The sequence below is a fragment of the Cynoglossus semilaevis genome, chromosome 20, assembly GCF_000523025.1.
Source record: "Cynoglossus semilaevis isolate Cse_v1.0 chromosome 20, Cse_v1.0, whole genome shotgun sequence".
Taxonomy (NCBI): domain Eukaryota; kingdom Metazoa; phylum Chordata; class Actinopteri; order Pleuronectiformes; family Cynoglossidae; genus Cynoglossus; species Cynoglossus semilaevis.
In genome coordinates this window covers 2,065,849-2,089,072 of record NC_024326.1, presented here as the reverse complement: position 1 = coordinate 2,089,072, position 23,224 = coordinate 2,065,849, and the positions used below count along the sequence as shown (strand labels likewise).

Here is a 23,224-nt window from a genome sequence, read left to right as displayed (position 1 = left end):
TTCATGGCTGCTGCTGCTGCTGCTGATGATGACGATGGTGATGATGATGACGATGATGACGATGGTGATGATGATTATGAGGAGGAGGGTGATAATGAAGATGATCATATTTAGTTTTAGTGCCGCTTCCTCTTCTACTTCACCACTATTCATTACTCAGAATTAACAAAATGCCAAATGCAAATGTGACTAATTACTTTGCTCACTGTAACAGAAATGTCACACGCAGCCAATAAAAAAGCCACGAGAGGAGGCAGAGTGAATCCAACCAGTATAGAGCTGCGGTCTCGTCAAGTCAAATGAGCTGTGGACCACTGCGATTTGATTGGAGGGCTGCATCAGTGTTCAAGGTTCAATACAAAAAATAAATAAATAAACAACATCAAAATTTTATTGACACCTAATCATGGACCAGATGTGTAGGGTTGGGCAGCCAGGAGTGGCCCCCGGGCCAGAGGTTTGGTAACAAACTCGCTGTCAGAGGTAAAACTACACAGCAACACATGATCCTGGCCCTTAAAAGATGTCTGTAAATATCCAAAGGTCAAAAGTCAAGCCCAGCAGCAAATCACAGTCGATAAAAAAGTTTTCTTCTGATGACTCGGTGACTCCTGAGGTTCTGTGGGGAAAGAGAAGGCGGCGTGTCGGTGGAGTTGTGTGGCACTGAGCATCATCACGTGGATCGTCTTTGTTGTGTTCTCTCCAAACCACTGCAGCGACCTTCACATTACACTGCAGCTCTAGGAACTTGTTCTACCTTCAGGTGTAAACCTCAGTAACCGTGGTTTCCATCTTCGTCGTTGTTGTTGTCTGTCGTTGAATTGGTGGTAAAAGTTCCTAACTGTTTTGTTTCTATTTCGCTTTTATTATCATGATCTCTGTGCTCCAGGCCTGTTGACGCTGTTAGGATTCGACACTATTAGAATCTTTCCAGGGATTCTTACATTTTTATCTCATGCACACAGTTCTCCTTTTCTTAATGGTGTAATAAACACTGTGTTCTCTGCAATTCAGAAATTAGAATCAAAATGATTCCCCAAGTACGTACATGTCAGAAATAGACAAATGACAAATGATGAAGTTATATGATGGCTCAGAAAAAGAAATCACTGGAAGTGCTAATATTATTACCAGAAAAAAAAACCATTAAATCAATAAAGTTATAGTGAATGACTTTAATTAGTTTTACTTTTTAAAGTAAAATGTCACGACCGATATAAAATAATATATCTCTAAAAGAACCTGAACTTTATATATATATATATATATAAATAGCTAAGGTTTAGGTACGACAGAAATGACTTAAAGCCAGGATATATTTTAGTTCAGTAGGACTGATTAATCTCCTCATTCCCGGTGCAGACTTTTTAAATATATGTAAAGTCACATTTTAAACTTGTACTCGTACAAACTGTCATCTCCGTTCTCTAGAAGCAAAAATGTCAACCTGGTGTAGGAGATAACACGACTGTGTGTGTGTGCCTCTCAAACATACATTTAAAACATTAATTTTAAATATTTTTAAAACTCTCAGTATTCTTTTTTTTTTGTATTTTTTTCTCTCCTGTTTCTCTACATCTGGCCTGCAACAGAACCTTGAAGCCTTGGCATCTGACAGATCTGAGTTTAGGGAAACCTGTTGGATTTCTGTTCATCTTTGGTGGTCAGATGTAGAAAACACACTGACCTCATTTGCTCTTTTACCTTTGAATACTATAACAGCTGCTGATGCTACGTGCTAACTACCTGCTACGGCCATAGAAAGAGCAGCAACACAACAATTTGTCCAGCCAACGTTTTGTACATGTTTGTCCCACAGTGTGAAGTTGAGATTTATTTGACTGCTCGGAACACGATGTGCAGGCACCTCTGTTTGTTTGATGATGTTTGTCTCTGTGTTTTAAAGGTCCCCATCTGTCCTTGAGCTAAGCAGTGTGGACCTCAGCTGTCTGTGTTTATGATGTAAGCTCTCTGATTCATGCTGCTCTGCTGCCACTGACCCGTGGCATGACTCCCCGGGGGAGAGGGAGGACGAGTAAAATCCATCACTCCAGTCAAAAACCAAACTGTTGTGCAGTGACTGAGTAAGGAGGAGGGGCGGGGAAAGATGGAGAGAGAGAGAGAGAGAGAGAGAGAGCATAAGAATTGGACGTAACATTCTAGATGTTACAGATTGAACTTCAGGGTCCATCAGTTAGTCACCATGGGTTGGACAGGTTCCGGTGGTGGCAGAGAGATGTATGTGTTCCTGGCTGAGTCTTTTTTTTTTAACGTCCTTGTAGAAAGTTTTATTTCAACCACAGCTGGTGAACAACTAAAGTTTGACTTCTGTATTTAATGAAACCGCCCCCCAATAAAAGATTCATTATTGTATTATATTTACAGCTTATTATTATTCCTCAAACTGCATGAACTTTTCCTGTGTCTCTCCTCCTCTCCTGGGGTTCTATCCCACTGAGGACACCGAGGTTCAGCCCTGTTGTTGTGGTCAGTGGTCAGTGCTGTCGGTGTCTGACACTGTCAGACTGAGGTGTTGCTCAGAAGTGGGTCAGTGTGTGCATCACTGTGCACAGCAGCCTCTCTGTCTCTGTATTTTTCCCCCGAGTGAAAAGAGAAATCCCACTAGATTTGAACCAGATCCTTTCAAATTTGAGTACTTTTGGAAACTGTGACTTATCTATCCTGAGGCTGAGTAAATGAGACACAGTCTGACTGAAGCCTCAAGTTTGGAATATGACATTTTATATAATTCAAATTTGACATCATTTAAATTTCCTATTTATTTTCTCAACCCCAGTGCATTTGGTGTTTTTATCGTGTGTATCCTGGACTGAAACCCTAAAGCTCAGAGAGAAGATTCAGACTTTTGGCTCTCGCTACAGTTACACTGTGACTCACTCTTTTACTGCTGCCCATTAAGAGTAAACCAACTCATGTATTATTAATCTGTGTGGCTCTCGCCTGCCTTTTTTTCCCCTGTCAGCATCAGAGTGCATCTGAATGTGATAGTCCCTGGTGATGGTGATACATTCTCTCTCATCGCCACTTGATCTGAAAAACAAACTTTCAAGACAGCTGTGTCATGTCTGAGGTTCCTGAGCGCTTTGTTCAGGAACAATCCAGGAAACCGACTCTTAAGTTTTCTTTGAACTTGCTCTCCTTTTTTCCTCCTCTGCTAAATCGTAAACACTGGGGTTTGGTCTTTCCGATCTAATGCCAGATGCTTTTTGACGACCTCTGGGTTTCAAAACAGCGTGTAGGAGAACGATGACAGCTAGCCAGAAGGAACGGTGAACCTCTAGTGACTCATCTCATCTTCCTACCAAAAAGGTCCGATAATCATTTGGAAATGTTATTCAGTCAAATGCCACATCCAGCAAAAATGCATTGACACACGCTTGATTAGAGAAGTCGTATGAAATGAGTGACACACTGATTCAGTGTGTCACTCATTTCAAACCTAGTTTTAAATGAACACAGTGTAGGATTTAGCGACACCTGGTGGTGAAGACTAATGTGAACGGGGGATTTCTGGCAAAATAAAGTGTAAAATCCTAAAAAAAGGGAGTCATTTCTGCCAGCAGGAAATATAACACAAACTGTAATAATTTCCTATTGGCTGGGCTCGTGTTGATGCCTGGTGATAATACATTCACTCTGCTTGTCAAAATGTGGAGCAGACGGTCCCAGTGCTGCAGGAAGAGCCGAGGAGATGCAACATGCACGAATTCGGTTGAAGTTCTCAGCGTCCTCATTTTAAAAGCTCAAATGAATTAGTAAAAAAAACAGACGTTGACCTGAATCACTGTTAAACAGAACTGTGTTTCTGTAATAAACATGCGTCAGAAGTTGTTTTTCTCCACAGCGTGAGAATATGCCAAGAGTCTCTCTACAGAGTTCAGCTGACTATTTACTAAACTGCAGGAAACACTGGTAATTTAAAGGTGTATTCATGTAACTCAAGACGATGATGAATTTTGAGATTTATTTTTTTTCCGATCCTGTTCTTTGAAAATTCATTAATCATCTTTGAATTTCACTGCTGCTAATGTTAAACTGTTGGAATATGCTCATTCAATTTCTCAGTCTACAGTCTACAATCAAGCAGAATTACCCCCCCCCCTTGGGCTTTGAGTTTTCTCAGTCCAGTGGCTTTCAAAGTGTGAGGCATGCTGGTGGAGCACTCAAGTAATGGCTTTCAAAGTGTGAGGCATGCTGGTGCCTCCCCAAGTAAAGCTGCAAAACAAGGGAAAAGAAGCAGTGTGAGAAAACATCTGAACTAGTTCACTTCAATGAGAAGGAAGGAATAGGTTTGTGTCTGTCTGGGTTTTCATGAACTGGTGTTTGACGTCATTTTTGTCATTATTTTACAGGATGAGTCTAATTGAACCTGTTTATGTTTATCTATATGTTTGTGCATATGTATTTGTGAAGGTTAAGGTTAACAGGCCCCTCTGGTCTTCTCTTATCTGAGGGATTAAATGCACAGCAGCACAGTCTCTTCATGCTCTTCTACCACTGCCTCCCTGTACAGTAAATGTTTGACAATAAAATTGCCTTGTCTGAGGTCAGCTGACACACTGCCCTGAAACTTCATTTTCTCCATATTTTCTTCCTGTGATCACCAATAACTGTTTTGTTTCCATTTCTCTCCTGCTTCCTTATCTGCAGGTGTGTGGTGTACTGACCCTGCCTGCCACAGGGGAGGAGTCAGAGGACCAGGGTCATGAGTGGCTCTCCTGGCCCTGGTGGGTGTGCCTTAGTGCCATGGAAAAAGATGTGGCGGTGGATCCTGGCGTCTGCCCTGGTCGCTATGGTCACCCTGATGCTACCTGGAAGTGGGCAGGCCTGTCCGCCACGGTGCGAGTGCTCAGCTCAGCTGAGGTCGGTGTCGTGCCAGCGGAGGCGGCTCACCAACATCCCAGAGGGCATTCCTACAGAGACACAGCTCCTGGACCTCAGCAAGAACAAGCTGCGCTGGGTTCAGGCTGGTGACCTGGCCCCTTACCCACGTCTGGAGGAAGTAGACCTCAGTGAGAACCTCATCTCCACCTTAGAGCCCAACGCCTTCGCCTCCCTTCCAAGTCTCAAAGTGCTAAAGCTAAGGGGAAACCAGCTGAAGTTGGTTCCTATAGGGGCCTTCGCCAAGCTGGGCAATCTGACCAGTCTGGACCTGAGTGGGAACAAGTTGGTGATTTTATTAGACTACACTTTCCAGGATCTGAGGAGCCTGAAACATCTGGAGGTGGGAGACAACGAGCTGGTATACATATCCCACAAGGTAACGTTGCAGCATTGTTTCAGACTGTGACTGTTTTTCTGATGAAACTCTGGCTGAAGGAACATTTTATCAACAGAATGTCTTTGCCCTCAGAAGAATCAGACATTTAAACTCCTACGCATAGACTAAAATCTGGTATTTACCAATAAAAACTAAAGCAGTTCAAACAGCTTCACATTAAAGCTGTGGTTTCTTTGAGGCTATTTTTCTTTGTTTTTAATGTCGCATAAATAATCAGCTTTGCTAAATCACACAGAAAGTTTTACTGTGAAGCACAACTCTACTCTGAGAGACAAACGTGTATATACAGTATATACTCTGCTGTATCAGGAAATGTGTTGCCACTTAATGCTCGTCATACGTTTACTGTAATCTAGGGAAGTCCGATACTTTCAATAACGTTAACCTTAACGATATTATCAAGGCGATATTAGCATATATTAATATAGATAGATATATTAATATCTGTAAGAATAGTTTTTTCCTCTGTTGGATATCGGCAAAAAGTTAATATTGCATATCGCTACTGTAACCTAATATTTAACATTGAATCGAAATATTTTTCGAAGTATAACAATCCAGATGACCAGCAGTTTGAGTGCTGTTTTCTCAGTCCACACATGGTTACTCCAGTCTCTAATGTTTACATGTGTATATGAATCAGCTGACTCTACCTTAGAGCTTCAGTCAACAGATCATATTCCGCCATATTGTTTGTCCAGCACAGACATTCTATTTAAACTTTTTGATTTTTCCAGGCATTCACAGGACTGCTGGGACTGGAGGACCTCAAAATAGCCCACTGCAACCTGACATCCATCTCCGGTCAGACACTGTCCTACCTGCGCAGCCTGGTCACTCTTCGCCTCCATCACCTCAGCATCACTGCCCTGGAGGACCAGAATTTCAGAAAGCTCTCCAACCTGCGCGGTCTGGACATTGATCACTGGCCGTACCTAGAATACATCTCCCCGCTGAGTTTCCAAGGCTTGGACCTCCGCTGGCTGTCCATCACCAACACCAACATCACCTCTGTCCCATCAGCTTCCTTTAAGAACCTGCTCCACCTCACTCACCTCAACCTGTCCTACAACCCCATCACCACACTGGAGCCCTGGGCCTTCAGAGACCTGCTGAGGCTGAAGGAGCTCATCATGGTCAGCACAGGCCTGAAGACGGTGGAGCCTCATGCCCTGGGAGGCCTTCGACAAATCCGGGTCCTGAACTTCTCCCACAATGCCTTGCAGACTCTGGAGGAGGGTTCCTTCCACTCTGTCAACAGTCTGGAGACGCTCAGAGTGGACGAGAACCCTCTGGTGTGCGACTGCCGTCTGTTGTGGATCCTGCAGAGACGCAAGACCCTCAACTTTGACGGCAGGGTACCGGTGTGTGCAGGGCCGGTGGAGGTGCAGGGGGTCAGCCTCAGCACCTTCACCGACTCTGCACTCTTCGACCACTTTACGTGCCAGAAGCCCAAAATACGCAACCGAAAGCTGCAACAGGTAATGACTGTGATTCATTTGAAAAATTTAGTAAAGGAGTAGGACAAAATGTTAAAATGCACATCATTTAAACTCTAATTTTTTGGGGTCCACCTGTCATGTCTCCGTTCCCCACCAGAGGGGCCCGCCCTATACTTTGAGAAGCACTGGCCTAGTGTGTTTATTTTAGACAGCAGGTATTGTTGTTGGTGTTAGAACAAGTTAAGGACATTTGTCCTTGTCTCTGTCCTTGATCAGATTGATAACTCTACAGTGAACTTTTATTTTTTATTGTGACAAAATCACCTTTTTTCATATAATGGAAATGAATTTTGACCTTGACATTCTTTTGTATTAGCTTGGTTTAGTTTATTGTTTCACGCCTGTGTTTCTGTTGTTCCAAAGGTAATCGCTCGTGAAGGCCAGCAAGTGAGTTTTCTGTGTCGAGCTGAAGGAGAACCCACGCCTGCTATTGTCTGGATTTCCCCACAGCGCAGACGGATCACCACAAAGACTGCAGGACGGATTACCGTCCTCCCAAGTGGAACCCTGGAGATTCGCTACGCCCAGCTTACTGACACTGGAACGTACATCTGCATCGCCAGCAACGCCGGAGGCAACGACACGTACTTCGCCACACTCACCGTACGTGGTCAGCCGCTGGACGCCGCGTCGGCCTTCTTCCTCAACCGCTCGCTGTACAGCAGCGAATTCCTGAACGACACCAATCTGAACAGCACTCGCGTTTTTCTCAAGTTCACCTTGGACCTCACCACCATCTTGGTTTCCACGGCGATGGGCTGCATCACTTTCCTCGGAGTGGTTCTCTTCTGTTTCCTGCTGTTGTTCGTGTGGAGCCGGGGACGCGGCCAACGCAGGAACAACTTCACAGTGGAGTACTCTTTCAGGAAATCTGAGCCTGCCACCGGAGGCACCTCAGGAGGGACCAGAAAGTTTAACATGAAAATGATATGAAACAACGCAGCCAGAGGTCCCTCGGGGGAGGCATGAGCACGTCCCAAAAACGTGTCTGACTCACGCAAACTCACACAGCTGATGACAGTCCTGCAGCCATAGACGGCGTTGGCTTCATTTAGCTTAAGATCAAATATGAATGATATTTGGCGTTAAAAAAAAAGAATATTGGGTATTTTGAACCTCAATTTAATTCAGAAGTAAAATCTACAGTAAGTCTAATAAACTTAAATGTTTATCAGAGATTGCGATACTATCAAAGTGAAGGATTTGGAACCTTTCTTTGCTGGATTCTGATGAGCTGTGTGAGTTTGGGACGAGCGCACTGGCCGCGAGCTGCCGTGTCTGCCTCAGTCCTGGAGGGTTAACCTCTGGTGCCGGGGCAGCCACAGCACACGGTAAGATCAACACAGTAGAGGACGAAAGAGGGGTGAGGGTCTGGTGGCTGCATGGGAGTTGCTCGGTATGAGGGGAGGTGATTGGGGACAGGACACGAGCGAGCAGCCAGCCAGCCTGATCCCTGACCTCTGCTGTGTTGATCAGCATCTGACCTTCACAGTGCTGCCTGGGGGGAGCAGCGTGAAGAGTCGGTTCATGTCAGGGGCAGAGAGAAAACATACAGTAACACTAGGGTGTTCAGATCCACACACACACACACACACACATTCATCCTGCTGGTGTGAACCATACATGACAACACACACACACGCAGGGCGTATTTTCTCAGGAGAAGTGGGAAAAAAACTAGCCAGCAGGAGCAGCAGCGACGTTCGAGCCATACTGTGTGACGAGCATGAAGCCAGAATCAATTCTGCCAGAGAATTGATGTTGAGTGATGAAGAAACAAAAGCCATAGAGAATCTGTTGGTTTTCTTTCCTTGTATAAAAGTCAGTGTGCATGATTTTATGATATTCTAGTTGTTATTACCACTGCCATCGTACAAGCTGTGATAATGACAAGACCATCTGCTGTAAGAAACCTGTATATAGTTAAACCTGCTCGCACACACACACACACACACACACACACTCCTAACTCGCTCTACGCCGACATCAAGGTTGAAGGAACAGCAATCGTCCGTCGCACACGCACATTAACATACAAATTGACAGACGCACCACTAGTGAAGCTGCTTGATCTTATTCTCTCTGTCCCTGAGACGGTCGGTGCGCAAATGTCTCTGCCTCCCCTAACCCAGTGCATCCCCCCTCCTCACCCCTAAACCTTTCACACACCCCCACTGGGTCCTCCTTTGGGAGGGGTCCCTGGCTGGAGACCAAGGAATTAAAATGTAAATGAAGTCGTGTTAACCCTACCCACACCATGTGTATCGTATAGTGGAGAGTAGTACTGTGATTTCAAAAACGTCTTGGAAAAAAAAAAAAAGACAAAGAGACAAACTAACTTTGTGTTCTTTTGTTCCCTGTCTGTTCTCATGTTTGTTTTCTTCAGTTGTTGTTTGCCGTGACCTTCTAGCCGTCTCCCTGTTTTAGAACTCCCTGTCCAATGTGTGGGACTGTTCTGTTCTCAAGACTGAGTAATCTTATTTCAAAATTGAAAAGCTGCAGAAAACAGTGTTTGCTCACATATTTTAACTCCTGAAACCAGACAAAACTATATCTGAATAAAGAAAATATTTCAGTTGCAGGAGTTAGCATATAGGCATCATTTAAACTTTGTTAATTTCCCATTAATCCCAAGTGTAAATACTAGCTTTAATCCTGTTTTAGCGTCATTAGCTCTGGCTTCAGTGTCAATGTCAAAGTGAGTTCCAGTAACAGTTCTCACTCCTCTATTACATTAATATTCAACATTTCCAGCAAACTACTATTACCTTCTCTTTCCACAGGTCAGACCACATAGTCATTTTGGCTGAAATAAACCTGGAACCTTCTGCACGGCAGCTTGGAAACCCTGCACCGTACACCATACATTAGAGGAAACAAAAGTTGAATAAAACATGATCGGTGCTCATTAGCATCAGTAAGTACTTTGCTGTTATGCAGATGTTGGATTTATTACTACGGTAAAAGTAGAGGTATTCAGGAGTACTTCCAATAATCGTGGAGCACTGAAAACACAATGCATAAATCTGTGTGGCTAAACAACCAAGAAGATGAATGCTGGATGCCTCTGTCTAAAAGTTTTCTCAGAAAACAAGTTTTTAATTTTTTTAATTTTTATTTTTTTTGCATTGTATTGAAATATTGTGAGCAATTATTCTACTTTTTTTACCCCTTTTAATCAGTCATGCAGCGGCTGAGGCTCTCAGAACTTGCAAAAATAAATTCCACATATGTATTTTTGGCCCTTTGGACAAATGGTTGAACTCTCGACTTCTGTGTCAGGGTGAATAAGTGAGCAGTTTTTAAAGATTCATCAGGCCAAATGAGAACAGATGAATACATTTGTCTGGTTTTACATCAGCGTCAGCAGTTAGTGTCCAGGAGCTTCACTCAGTGTTGAGAACAAGACGCTGTCCTCCTGGACGTTTCCTCTCCCTGATCTGTCCCTTCTGTGTTTCCATCTCCTGTTATTTCTCAGTGGAGATTAGATTTAGCAGACAGTGGGAATGTGCATCGTGATTGCTGGTGGTGTTTGTTGTGTAAACATCAATCACACATGTAAGCGTTGATGAGGGTGTGCTTCATTTTATGATCTTCTTACTTCCTCCTCCTCCCTGTCTCCTCGACCTGTCCGTCCCTGTTGTCCCCGTTCACAGTATTAGGCTGGTGGAGTTATGGTGGTGTGGTAGTAGACACGTGTTCTGTGTGGTCAGTGTTCTAGTTACGCTGTGTTGCTGCCTGTCGTGCCGTCGAACACGAAAGCAGTGAATGGATTAGCGGATTTAAAAGATGAAAGGGGCGACCCAGGATCCTCAAAAATAAAAAGAACAAAAAAAAAGTATTCCCATTTCACATCCTGCCCATTTTAAAAAAACCCAACTGGACCTTTCCTTCTCTACTGAGAGAATCTACGGGACACTTCTCTGGATATGTATGTATGTAATTAACCTGCAGTCACACCTCAACTGTCAACTGTTGGTGTGGTCGAGCTTTTGGTTTCTGTTTTGCTTCAAAACAGTGGCCCTTTCATTGAAAAACAACATTTTTTGGAGGTTTGCATTCAAGCATGTTTATCTTCTGTATTCCTGAGAGTTGAGAAACGTGTTTCATGTTTATACTGAACAAATGATGTCCGTGTTTCACAGGTGTTCAGCAGAAATCATCGCCTCACCGGTGCCGAAGTGATGACCGGGAAAACTGACTCTGATTCATCTCTCTGCTGTGGTTCTTCACAAAGTAGGGCTGAGCAATCCCCAAAATCCCTCCTGCAGTTCGTCCTTGCCTTAGGTTGGTGGTGGAAGGGGGGGCGGTTAAGACGCCCCAATTACAGCAGCAGCAGGAGGGCTTCAGGGATACCTTTAAGTCGGCAAGTTTTCAATAACTCTTCCTTCAACTACAATAATCAATACAGCTATCTATCTTTAACATATTTTAGCTGATTTAACAGTCGACTACTACCAGTAAAAAAAACAAAATAGGTGCAAACATCAAATTAACTCAAATTCCAAGTTGACACTGGTGACGATTGTCCTTCGATTGGACTTTGTCATTCTCCCATTTGTACATCTTCACTCCTTCCTTTGAGTTTAATTGGCAGTTTGCATCGTCTTTATTGCATTACTGCCCCCTACTGGACAAATATCGTGACCACCTGTTAGGAAAAGGAGGGAGGTGGAGAATTCAGACAGAACTGATGTTCTAAAGTCAGCTGTACTTTACCTTTGTGACCAGTGGCTCCCTCCTCTGGAACACCTTTATGATTGTGTTCTCTGTCTTCAGTCTGTTGTCATCTCCAGCTCTATATGAGATCCTAATGAGCCCATCTCTGACTCCATCTCATCCAGCTGCTGCTTTGATTTGATTAGACTTTAGATGAATTACCCGAGCTTAAAGGAGCAGTAATGGGAAGGGGGAGACGTGAGCTCGGGCAGACTGGGTGATTACTTGGTATATTAGGTTCATTTCCATAACAGATGTCTCAGATCAGATGACCTGAATCCACCCTGACGTTTAACCTTTAATGACCTTTATGACCTGAGGTGGTTCACATCAACTGTTCCTGAGGTTCTGAGGCAGAACACCTCTGTAGGATTCTCCAAGCACCTTGAAAATATAACGGTTCCATCTTAACCTTGACCAGTTTAAATCAGGACCCCCACCTCCCTTTGTGCGTGACATCACTGACGCCTAGTGGTCAAAAGCGTAAACGGTAAACAGCATTCCAATGCTCTTCAACTACCAGTTATATACAGTATCGTTGGTTGTTCAAAGGATAAACAGCTGTGGGTCATGTAATATAGCACTAAAGTTAACTGATTGACTGTTACATTTATAGCTCAGTGCTGATTTTCTCTGCTGTCATCTCTGGAACGATGCTTTGCTTCCCCTTGTGAGAAAAGATTTTACTGCAACAGGCCTCACTTTTTTTTTTCAAATTATCCTGGCCTGAGTCCTTTGAAAGTATTCAAATGAAGATTCCTTGTGTTTATTCTGAGATGACTGAACTCCTCCACATATCTATCCGTACGTAGAGGATGTGTTCAGGCGTGTGGGCTGTAGATAAAGTGATTGATATTCCAAGCAGCGTGATGGGACTGATCAATGCTGTCTGTATGGGGGAACGGATTATTAATGGCATTCTTCCATTGATCTATCCTGATCCCTGTCACTGTCCCAGAATTCATGTGGACCAGCACAAGGCACGTGGAGGGAAGTCCACAGACCCGGTCCAGGTCTGATTTGAAATTGGCATACAGAAGCTATTTAAATTCTGTGTTTGGTGGAGTGCTTGGTGCCAGAAAATTCAACTAGAGTAAACAAGACGTAATCTCTGTCTGACTGTCTGACTCTCTCGCTCTTCTTCCCTCTCTGTCCGTCACTTTCTTTTTCTCTCTTTTCCTTTATTTTTCCTCCTGACACCAACCTTGTTCTTCACTAACTCTCTCACACAACCCATCATTGATTTCTGAAACCCAGGAACGGGCGCTGAACACCAACACTCCAGTTTAATACACAGCTTGTTAAACTATAATAATACACTGTACTCCCATAATATGGACAGCCAGAGCCCAAATCTTTAGTCTCCTCTTTCTAACAACAACCACAGCGAGCAAGATTACTGATGTGAGGATCCCTGGACGTGAGGAAGAGAATCTGTACATAATAGGTCTATTAGCCATATCATGTCATCCAATCTGTTGACTTTTTTGCCATGTCTGACAGAGGAAAATGACTGTTGAACTGTAAATAGTGTAGCTATAGTAATAAATTAGGATTCAATCGCTGCTTCTTGTTCTCCAGGGATCGCTCACATCCTCTCAGTCCCACGGCTGCTTGGTCTCATGGCGAAGGACGAAGTTAATGATGTAACTGTATGTAAAATTGTTTTTATTTTGAACATATATGTTTTATATACCGTCTGTCTTGTAAATTAACTTCTTTTTTGTTATAAAAGCATGATGTGATTCTGTCACCGGAGGTCACTGTCTCTCTTTAATGACTGATAACAGCCATCGACCAATCAAATACTCTTTGGGAGTTAACTGTTGTAAAGAAGTAAAGTAGGACATATATATATATATATATTACACAGGTTTTTCAATAGAGTCAATAAATACTAGCCAATTTTTTCAATTTTTTTAAAGAAAAATATGTTTGTTTACTTTTTCATATGTCGTACCTAGCAATATTCAGTTTATAATCTTCAATAAATACTAGGACAGTAATAGACATAGTATTAACATTATAACCATAGAACTAGTCATGGTTGCCTCATTTTTGCATTCCCTTTTTTTGCCACTAGATAGCACTCATCCACCGCAGCCAGAGTGGATCCTTCAGCTCACACAATGAAACCCCAGTCATGCAGCCAATTGTTTTGTTTTTTATTTGTTTTCATCAAAACACACAATTTTACCCACACTGTGTATCAACTGGTGTAGTATTTGTTTCAGTACTTTTATCAATCTCCACTTTCCAAAGGCAGAACTGGGAATCAGAAGAAAGGTTCTCAGTGTGTGTGTGTGTGTGTGTGTCCGAGTGTGCGTATGTGTATTTGCACCTTCTGCCTTTGTGTGCAGGCATTTGATCAACATTTTCGATTAGATGTCCACTTAACAAGTCACATCCCCCTCCCTCGTGGCCGAGGCGGCCCCTGGGTGCCGTGGCCCCCACAGTAAAGGTCACTCTGAAGGGGTCAAAGGTGACTACACACACATGCATACGCACATACACTGATCCATCTGAGAGCCATCCTCCCTGTACTCCTCCCACCTCCCCTGTCCAGTCAGGATCACTGCCGTCCTCCATCGCTCTCTCTCTCTCCCTCCTTCTTCTTTCCTCTCTGCTCTATTTGAAATTGATTGTCTTCTACCATCACAAAGACACTTGGTTCTGATTGATTGATTGGTAAGGGAAGAGAAAGAGAACATTAACACTGGGGCTTCCAGATTTCTCAGGTTTGTCTGAAGAAAAAAAAAGATACCATTTTGATACACTGGGAGAAAACACATTTCCAGCTGCCTGATTGTCTGTTTGTTTAGGCTCCTGCAGCAGACAAACATCCAGGCTGATCGAATTTGGATTGAAGAGGTAAACACAGAGAAACTCACACTCACGCTTACGTGATGAAACAAGAGGTAAGTACAGATACAGACACGGAAATGTGAACGCAATCTCCACACAGACACCGAGGGGTTCAGTACATGGGGGGCGAGGGAGGACAGTGATGAAGCCGAAACATGTACAAATACATGTTTATATACAAATACAGAGACAATACATGAAAGACACAGAGCTAGTAAACAACGTAAAGACCATTTGGAAACCAAAACCAGTATTGTTGTCCCTGTTTCTCCCCCTCTCACAGTTCATCCTGCCGTTTATATACACTTACTTTTTATCCATGCAAAATAAAAGAATTGCTCGTCACACCCCTAATAACAGAGGTGCCTTGGTTGAATTTAATTTTTTTAATATGGGAATTACTTTACCACACATAGGCCGTCAAATACAAATGAATACAAACATCCATGGAAAGCATAAGTTGGGTGTTTCCTTCTGGCTTTGTCTCAGTATTCCTTTATATCCCAAATTATTCCTTCCAATATTTGATCTCCTGTTAGTCCACGGACCATATGTAGAGAATGGACATACCATTTTACAGATGGGTTGCAGTGTTTGTGAACCTGTGAATTTGCCCAAATGGATACATGATTTATTTCTGCTTGTTTTAATAATGCCATCTTTCATGTATTTTTTATATTCTGTAGGTAAATAATATTTGTAAAAAAATAACAATAATTGTGAAATCTAAAAATGGTTATAAAACGTTTGTTTTGAAGGTCTAATGGGGGTTGAGTGTGGGAGGGATTTATTTGTCCATTTACCTGATAAAGGTTTGAATAAGGTTTTAAGATTGCAAATAAACGTAAAAGTTAGAAATATATATATATGTATATATGTATATATACATATATATATAATGTTTATACAGAATTATATCCTATATGTCCGACTTCTTATGCATCAGTAAATTTTATTTATTCTGCCGATAGTCAGCAACAAGGAAAGTCCCGTCGATACTGATGTTCTGGCTGCATCCATAATCTGAAGTCTATCAGAACTCTACATGAAGTTGAGATGAAAATCTCTTTTTAAATTACCAAAACAGTCACAGTTAACAACAGATAATCTGTAAAACCCAGGGACGCTGTGTGAAATGTAAATTCAATTAGAATACAGTCTCTACCACCCATTTTAAATTAAATATAGTACAAGACACAATATTTTATTTTGAAACTGGTACATTTTATTGTCTTTTGCAATTGTTTACTCATTTTGAATTAAAATTTCGGGGCACGGACAACAAAGAAAAAAAAAGTCTTACTTTTCATTTCCTTTCCTGTGGAGTTTCTCTTCAAACTGATGGAGTACCACAGGTGTTTGTCTCATTGCTTCACTGTAAAGCGTTGAACTACAATTACAAACTACTGTATGTCCATTTCCTACGTAAGGTCAATAACTCCGTCTCCTTTCACCACAAAAATGTCAGCAAGCAAAGTAACAAAGATTTGAAAACAACAGGACGGCACACACTCTTCTGAAGAAATAGAAAAAGAACAATCGTTTCGCTGTGACTTCAACGTCATTGGCTAAACATTGTCATTATTGTTCCACTACATAACCTTAACAATAAAGATTTGAGGTATATCAAGATGAATTGTCTTACACGTGCCTGCCTCACTGCAATGCTACCCTGGACAGAGGGACCAGCCAAGAGGTCTTCAGATGGACGGGGGTCACCGGAGGATGTTGGGATGAAGTGGTGCCCAAAGGTCTGCACCGATCGCTGATTGGCTGTTTGAGACGTGTTGTGTTGAAATGTGAGCGAGAGAATGTGTCGTATGTGCAGTGTCGGAGAATGTCATAAACTGTGCTACACGGACACACACGTGCACACACACTCGGTTTAAAAATTACACAAAAATATCTCTGTTGGGAGTGTGTGTGCACGTGTGTATTATGGAGAGGATGGGAAATGAAAATGAAAAGAAAAAAAAACCAAACAGGAATGTGGATGTCAACATTCTTTCTCTGTCGTTGCTATTTGAAAAAAAGTGTCCATTCAGTGTAGCTCTCACTTCATCCAGCGTGTGGCCCTCTTAACCTCCACCTCTGTGTGTGTGTGCTCCTGTGTTTGTGTGTCCTTGTGTTCAGAGCAGTCCGACCCCTGGTTGAAGGAAAAAGGCACTCAACTCTTCCCACATAACAAACACCACCGGATGTGTGCGTGTTTGCCATGCAGCACGACTGCTCTGACGGTGTGTGTGTGTGTGTGTGTGTGTGTGTGTGTGAAGCACAGACTTGCATCTGTATGTGTGGTTTGTGTTGGTGCAGTGTTTGCTTGTGTGCACTTCTCAAGTCCAGTGTTAACACGGCAGACTTTTGAAGTATCTTTGGTATTGATGGCTGTGTCACAGTCCACTCTATAGTGAGAGGTAGCCAGCGACACACACACGCACACACACACACTCATACAATTACATGTGTACAGTGACAAACACCTTGGTTTGGATTTTGATATTAAAGGTAAAGTATGCAGGAATTTTTTATAGCATCATATCAAATTTCAATCAAGAGTTTTGAATAGTGACAAGATTTGTTATTGTGTATAAACACTGCCCTCTGTCTGTGATTTCTCTAAGTCACAATATTTTTAGTCAGAATTGGACGTCCTCTCTTAGTCTCATTTTTGGAAACAAGGTTAATTTTGAAAACTGTATTCATTTTCTCAAACTACTTATATTAGCCCCTAGCCTAGCCAATCCCAAATGTTAAATTTTAACTTCAAATTCCTGCATAATGCACCTTTAACATCTGGGCTAAATTAAATGATGTGTTCCCCATCTGGACAAGAACTGCTGTGACACCCTCAACAAGGAATCTGATATAGTGCACTGGTCAGAGCTCAACCTCTGGAGGAATGTCACGTGTGTCCGACCAGTCCGATGACAGGCCCCCTGCTGCCCCCTGCTGCCCCCTGCTGCCCCCTCTTCCCTCTGTCTGCTTCTCCTCTCTAATATGATTATCTCCCGCTACAAGATGCTACACGACAAGTGTCTTTGCCCACAAATAAATAAGTAAATAAGTAAAGACATAAACAAAGACGTAAATAAAAATGAGGCGGTTCTCATGGTAACCAAAAACACCATCAGCAGAGGAATGCAGTGACAGTCCAGTTCAAAGGGGACAAAGTTCAGAGATCAAACAAGAGGTCCTCGGTGTCCAGACAATCCGTGGATAACAGAAACGCACAGTTTGTCACTCGTGGTATCGCTCCCTCGTCTGTGCATAGGATCAGTCTATGACATGATGGGTTTCCTTTTTTTCAATAGTTTTTTTTTTTTTTTTTTTACATTTTGTTGACAAGGTGCTTCTTTACATATAGTTTCAGCACAACATAGCACAATAGTCACGAGAGAGAAACCATGTGTCTATGGTACTATTATTACCCGCATCAATAGTAAAGAGGTAAAACTAAAGGAAGGACACAACAGGGGAGGGGTCTTTAGCAAGAGAGTAGATAAATAGAGAGTAGGTAAGACAGGGGGAGGTGAACTCAAAGATTATTTACAGTCTTTTTCATTGTGTTTCATGTCAACCACGTCAGTGTTTTTCTGAGGTATGGAACGGGCTACGTGCCCATTTTTTAGTGCTCCCAGTTCAAAGGTTGTAATGACCGCGCACAGCGGGGTGTGTGGTGAAGGGGCAGACTGTTCTCTGATTATCATAAAGAGGCAAACATCATTGGCACTCAGGATCCTATTATAATGTGACGTTTGACCTCTGTGTTTGGCCACTAGAACAGAGCAGACCCCACCAGCCCCCCCGGACGTTTTCAACCCCAGGGACGATACCTTAGTGGGTACAGAGAGTGTCGACCCAATATGATTGTTCTCCTCTTTACCTGAAAATATCCTCTACAGTGACTATGTCAACTCCTATCATCTAGCCATGTATTTATAATTAAGAGACAGACAATTTAATGTGTGAAACATATTTTTGTTGTCATAGTGTGTTTGGTGTTTCCATGGCAACACATTTACACTCGTGTTTCTCTGTGTCCTAGTAGAAATCTACAGTTGTTTTCGGCTACCGTGTTCTAACTACAGCAGCCATGCATTGATCATGTGCACGTGTGGGCGTAACAGACAGCAGGTGGCACTGCTACGCTGATGTGCAGCGGCCTAGTCACTGCAGATAGAATTACAGCCCTGGAGCACGTGGACGCCAACACAGGACACAGTGACGCAGAGATGGAAGGTGGGACCGAGTTACAGCGAGCCACCAGACTCAGCCGTCAATCAGCCACCGTCTGGTGTTGAAATAAGGAGCAGCTGATTAAGGCTGGGTAAATCATTTTTGCTTTGTGATTTGTTTTGCAGCTTCAGTCTTAAAGCTACCAGACCCATTGTCATGGGTGATTCTTTGGTGTTCTAAGTCAATCAGGGACCTTCCCTACTTCACCCGTTTCAAGGCTTCAACACAAACCCTCAGTGAGGTTAAGTGTAGGTGGATTTTCTTTGGTTTTTCAAGTGGATTTGTCAAGAGCCGCATAGAATTGTTTTGAGGCCAACTCCCCTAAAGCTACTGGATCTTTGGTTTGAAAGTCACAAATAGAGATGCATGTTAGCCCCTAGGGGGGGGTACATTTAAACAGACGGAACACTGGGTGATCTGATTCATCTGCACAAGTCCTCAGCACTGTGAGCAGATGAATCAGATTTCTACACACCCTACAGTTCTGAAGGATTCGAGTGAGAGTCCACTGCTTTGGTAACAAACGTCCCTCCCCTCCATCCTCCACATATCCATTTGTAGATGGCTGCTACCATCAGGCCTTAGAAAACGTGTTGGCAGAGGAGGTACCCGGTTGAATCAGTGAGGGATTGTTGTTGCCGCCGTTTCCGTGAGGAGTATGTACGTGGCCGTGCACGCCGTGACTGTGCTCCTCTGTGTCCCAGCGTTCAGGACAGCGGCGGCGTGAGTTCATGAAGAAGTTGGAGACGGTGGACAGCTCCAGGCCCAGCTGCTGGGAGATGGTGATTTGCATCTCTTTGGAGGGGCGGCGGTTTTCTCTGAAGATGGCTACCAAGGTGCGACGTTGCAGGTCGGTGAAGACCAGTCGCTGCTTCTTTGGCACCTGGTTACGCTCTCGTCCTCTGTCCTCCTCCTTACGTTTACATGCTGAAGACAGAGAGGTAAAAGTCACAGAATGACATTTATTTATCATTAGAATGTCATAAAATATAATCAATGTTTATTTTAGTTAGTCATACACAACTGGGGGGCAGAGTAAAGCTGTACGGTGTGGTAAATGAGTGATGCAAGATGACGGTAATGGAAACATCATGGATGAAAATGAACCTTGAATGATGCAGGTACCAACTGAAATGTTACTGTTCATGTTTATGGTAATGTCTGTGATCACACTGAGAGTTACTGCTGCATGTGAGTTTGCAATATCACAATATATTAATGGGTAAAATGTTAAAAATGTTAATATTTAAGAATATTTATTTTTTTGCACTTTAACATTAGAAACGTAAACATGCATGATGCAGGTGTACACAATATATGGGAATAAACTCAGGAAATTGAACATTTCTCAGTCAGTCAAAACTCACTGAGAGACAGACCAGGGACAGGAAAAGGACACAGACGTGCAAACACACGTTACATGGCAAAGATATTATTTTTGTGTAATTTTGATCTATTTTAAAGTAAGTCAGAAGCGAAACTATTCATGGTTCTGTATGTGATGTGATTGACACAACAATAACATGGAACACGACTGTTCCATGTTCTGTTTATTGAAATTCCAGGTTGCCTACTGCAGGATTCAATGTAAATACAAAAATGAATTTATATACCAGGCAGAGGGCAGGTTAACTCAAGTATTCCAAGGTAAAGCTGGCCTAGACCTGGTACCAAAGTGGCCCTATTTCCTCCATTGGTCGAGCCTAACAAAAGGCCTGGTATGTGTTATAACAGGTGAGACCGAGTGTCCAGTTCATCTGTCTTCTTATACAGAAAGTTAGAGGATGAATTTATTTTTAAAAACAACTTCCTACTGCTGTTGAATAAATAAAAAAAAACACCTTTAATGTGAAGCCAAGGATTGAGAATGGATTTTAGACAAGTTTCTGGCCTCCAGTCTGGAAGTTAGAAGGCAATGTGCAGTGAAATGAAGTGAAACCTGTGGTTGCCTGGGGAAAGTAGAAATCAATCTGAGAAGTTATGGAAGGCCTGGAAAATTGGTCATCGGTAATATGAGGTGGGTCCAGGTACAGTCTGTGGATAATGAACCACGACCGACTCCGTTTGAGCAATTCATTTCACTCTGCGGCTCTAATGAGGGGATTTTCACAACGGTCAGAACAATAATCCTTCGTCTCCATATCATTACGGTGCTAATGGCTGCACAGTTGTGTGATCCATGATAATCAGTGGTCTCTCGGTCTAATTACAAAGTGAACGCCGGTCCCGGACCTTTCAGACAATAAGTGGGACGTTCCCTGGATCCCGGCTCTCTACTATCCTGTCTGTGCACTTCCTGACTGCAAACCCGCCCACGGAGCAGCGCTACAACACAGCTGCCGTGTACATAGTATTTTCCATGGCTAATGACGTCTGAAAAGTGTGCAGCATATTAGTGTGCTGCTGAAAGGTCAAAGCAGCACGCCAGCACCACCTTAATCACCCACACTGATTGCCTGATAATGGTTTGCATTTTCCGCTCCTCTGAAAGCCTTTATTTTTCTCTCCCTCTCTCTCTCTCCCCCCCTCTCTCTCTCCCTCTCTCTCTCTCTCTCTCTCTCTCTCTCTCTCTTTCTTTTGAAATTGGAGTAGTGTGATGAGGTGATATGCTGACAAAGACGCGCCCCGTCTCCCTCTGTCTCCGTGCATGTGCGCCTCCGTGCCTGGATGCACCGTCAGTTGGCTGCTCTCTGGCTGTGGAGACACTGGAGGGAGTCTGTTCTGTTCTGCTGCCCTAAAAAGCTGCAACCATCGATTTTCCGCGGTTTTCTCCCGAACACGTGGTCCAGTAATCAGGGCTCCCTTCCCCACCCGATCGATCCCCATCGATCCGCTAGGCAGAGGTGTGCGCGTGTGCGTGCGTGCGTGAGTGTGTCTGTGTGTGAATATAGCTCCAGAGCGCTTTGTGACAGACAGACAGACTGACAGAAATTGTTTATCTGTGGAAGAACAAAAGGAGATGTGGCGGAAAAGAGTGGCAGTCATCCAGTCTGGACAAATGTCTCTCAGATTTACCTCCTCTTTCTCGAAGAGTGGTGTGTGTGTGTGCTCTGTGTTTGTACATGTGAAAAAAGAGAAATGTTTTGGTAGGAGGAGGAGGGAGGGCGAAGAGAAGGACTGGATGAAGGAACATGGAGGGTGGCGAGCGGCTAAAGATGGATCCAGTGTGGAGGTGGTGTATGCAAATGATTGATGACTTTACAGCAGCTTTAGACAACAGCAGTAAACAGATTTGACTGTGGGCTGCAGGGGATCAATATGAATGTGCAGATGTGTATGCCTGTATGCGAGCGTGCATGTGTTTGAATTGCCATTGTTCGTGCTCTGCTACTGCAAGCCAAGCATAATCACGAGATATTTTTCCCCCAGCAGCTGGAAGGTTACGTGTTCGTCCCTTCCTCGGTGGTTCCGCCCGTGCATCACTCCATCCTTTCTCGACTTCTTCAACTCCTGTTGTTTTTCTCAATTGTTTTAATTTGCCCTCAGATTGATAGCCCCCCGTATTGATTGATCTGCACTTCAGAACCATTTCATGGAACGTTTATTCAATTGGTCGAGGCCCAGCCATGCCAGAACCTCCTCACGGCTCTCTAAGTGCTGTCTCAAACTAAACTCAATACTCCCTAATGTAATGACTGAATGCTAGTGCTAATATAGTGATAATTTAATATGTAATGCCTGTTTTCGAACAGCTTGTGCTACCGGCCATTTTACAATGCCAACACCACTCTGGGTCTCCTCCATCAGCTGGGAAGCAGCTCCGCAGCTCAGAGCAGAGGCTTCTGCAATTCTGACCAAACAGGAAGTTAGCACAGGAGCCGCACAGCCGATACATATTTCAGATAATCAATACCGGTCCATATCAAATGAGACCGCTCTGGCCTTCGTCAAACATCTCCTTCCTCAGCATTGAATAGGAACGGGGGGTGGGGAGGGGGGCTCATTAAAGCGACCTCTCTTGAGACAAGCACCACAGAGAGAGAAGGCTATCTTTAGGTGCCTCGTTACCAAATGAGCATTCATGAAGAGACAAGTGTGGACGCCTCGCAGCCTCGAGTGGCACTTTGCTCGTGTCGTCTCTTCCGTGCGCCCCAGTGTCAACAACACTGGAGACATCAGCAACCTGGTACTTTGCCTAATTTCAGCCTCTTGTGGTTTTGAAGGTTGTCTCAGAGGCTTTACGTTGCCCTTAGAGAGAAGATCTGCAGTGTCAATCAGACGGCTTGTGGACTGTTGAAATGAGCGCAGTACGTGTACTGTGTACTGTGTACTGTGTATTTATTTGGACAACATCTAGACCTAAGTGCAAAAATGACTACTGCCTTGTGTACTGTATTACCCCCTACGTTTCTTGGCATTCACCATTAAAATACCATTCTTTTGTATATGAATATCAATACAGTAAAAGTACTGGAGGCTTGTGGCTCCTGTAAGATACTTTAGTCCACAATAAAGCCGAGCAAATGTCCTCCAGCACAGAACAATATCCTATAGTTTCGATGCTTTCCTTTAAAACAGGCAATGAAAAAAAGAAATATCCTAATTCCACATCTTTAAAACATAATAAAGTCTAGTCAGCAGATCGTCTTTTCACTAACGG

General features: G+C 43.3%; 1 protein-coding gene across 1 annotated transcript in view; it reads left to right on the top strand.

The window, feature by feature from the left end:
- Positions 1–13,276, top strand: part of lingo3b (leucine rich repeat and Ig domain containing 3b) — a 36,731-nt gene extending 23,455 nt beyond the window's left edge. Inside the window, exons 3-5 of the mRNA XM_008333806.3 lie at positions 4,672–5,281; positions 6,040–6,783; positions 7,168–13,276. Coding sequence (XP_008332028.1) covers positions 4,727–5,281; positions 6,040–6,783; positions 7,168–7,737 — 1,869 coding nt within the window. The 5' untranslated portion in view covers positions 4,672–4,726 and the 3' untranslated portion in view covers positions 7,738–13,276. The remainder of the gene's footprint in view (positions 1–4,671; positions 5,282–6,039; positions 6,784–7,167) is intronic.
- Positions 13,277–23,224: the final 9,948 nt, after the last annotated feature.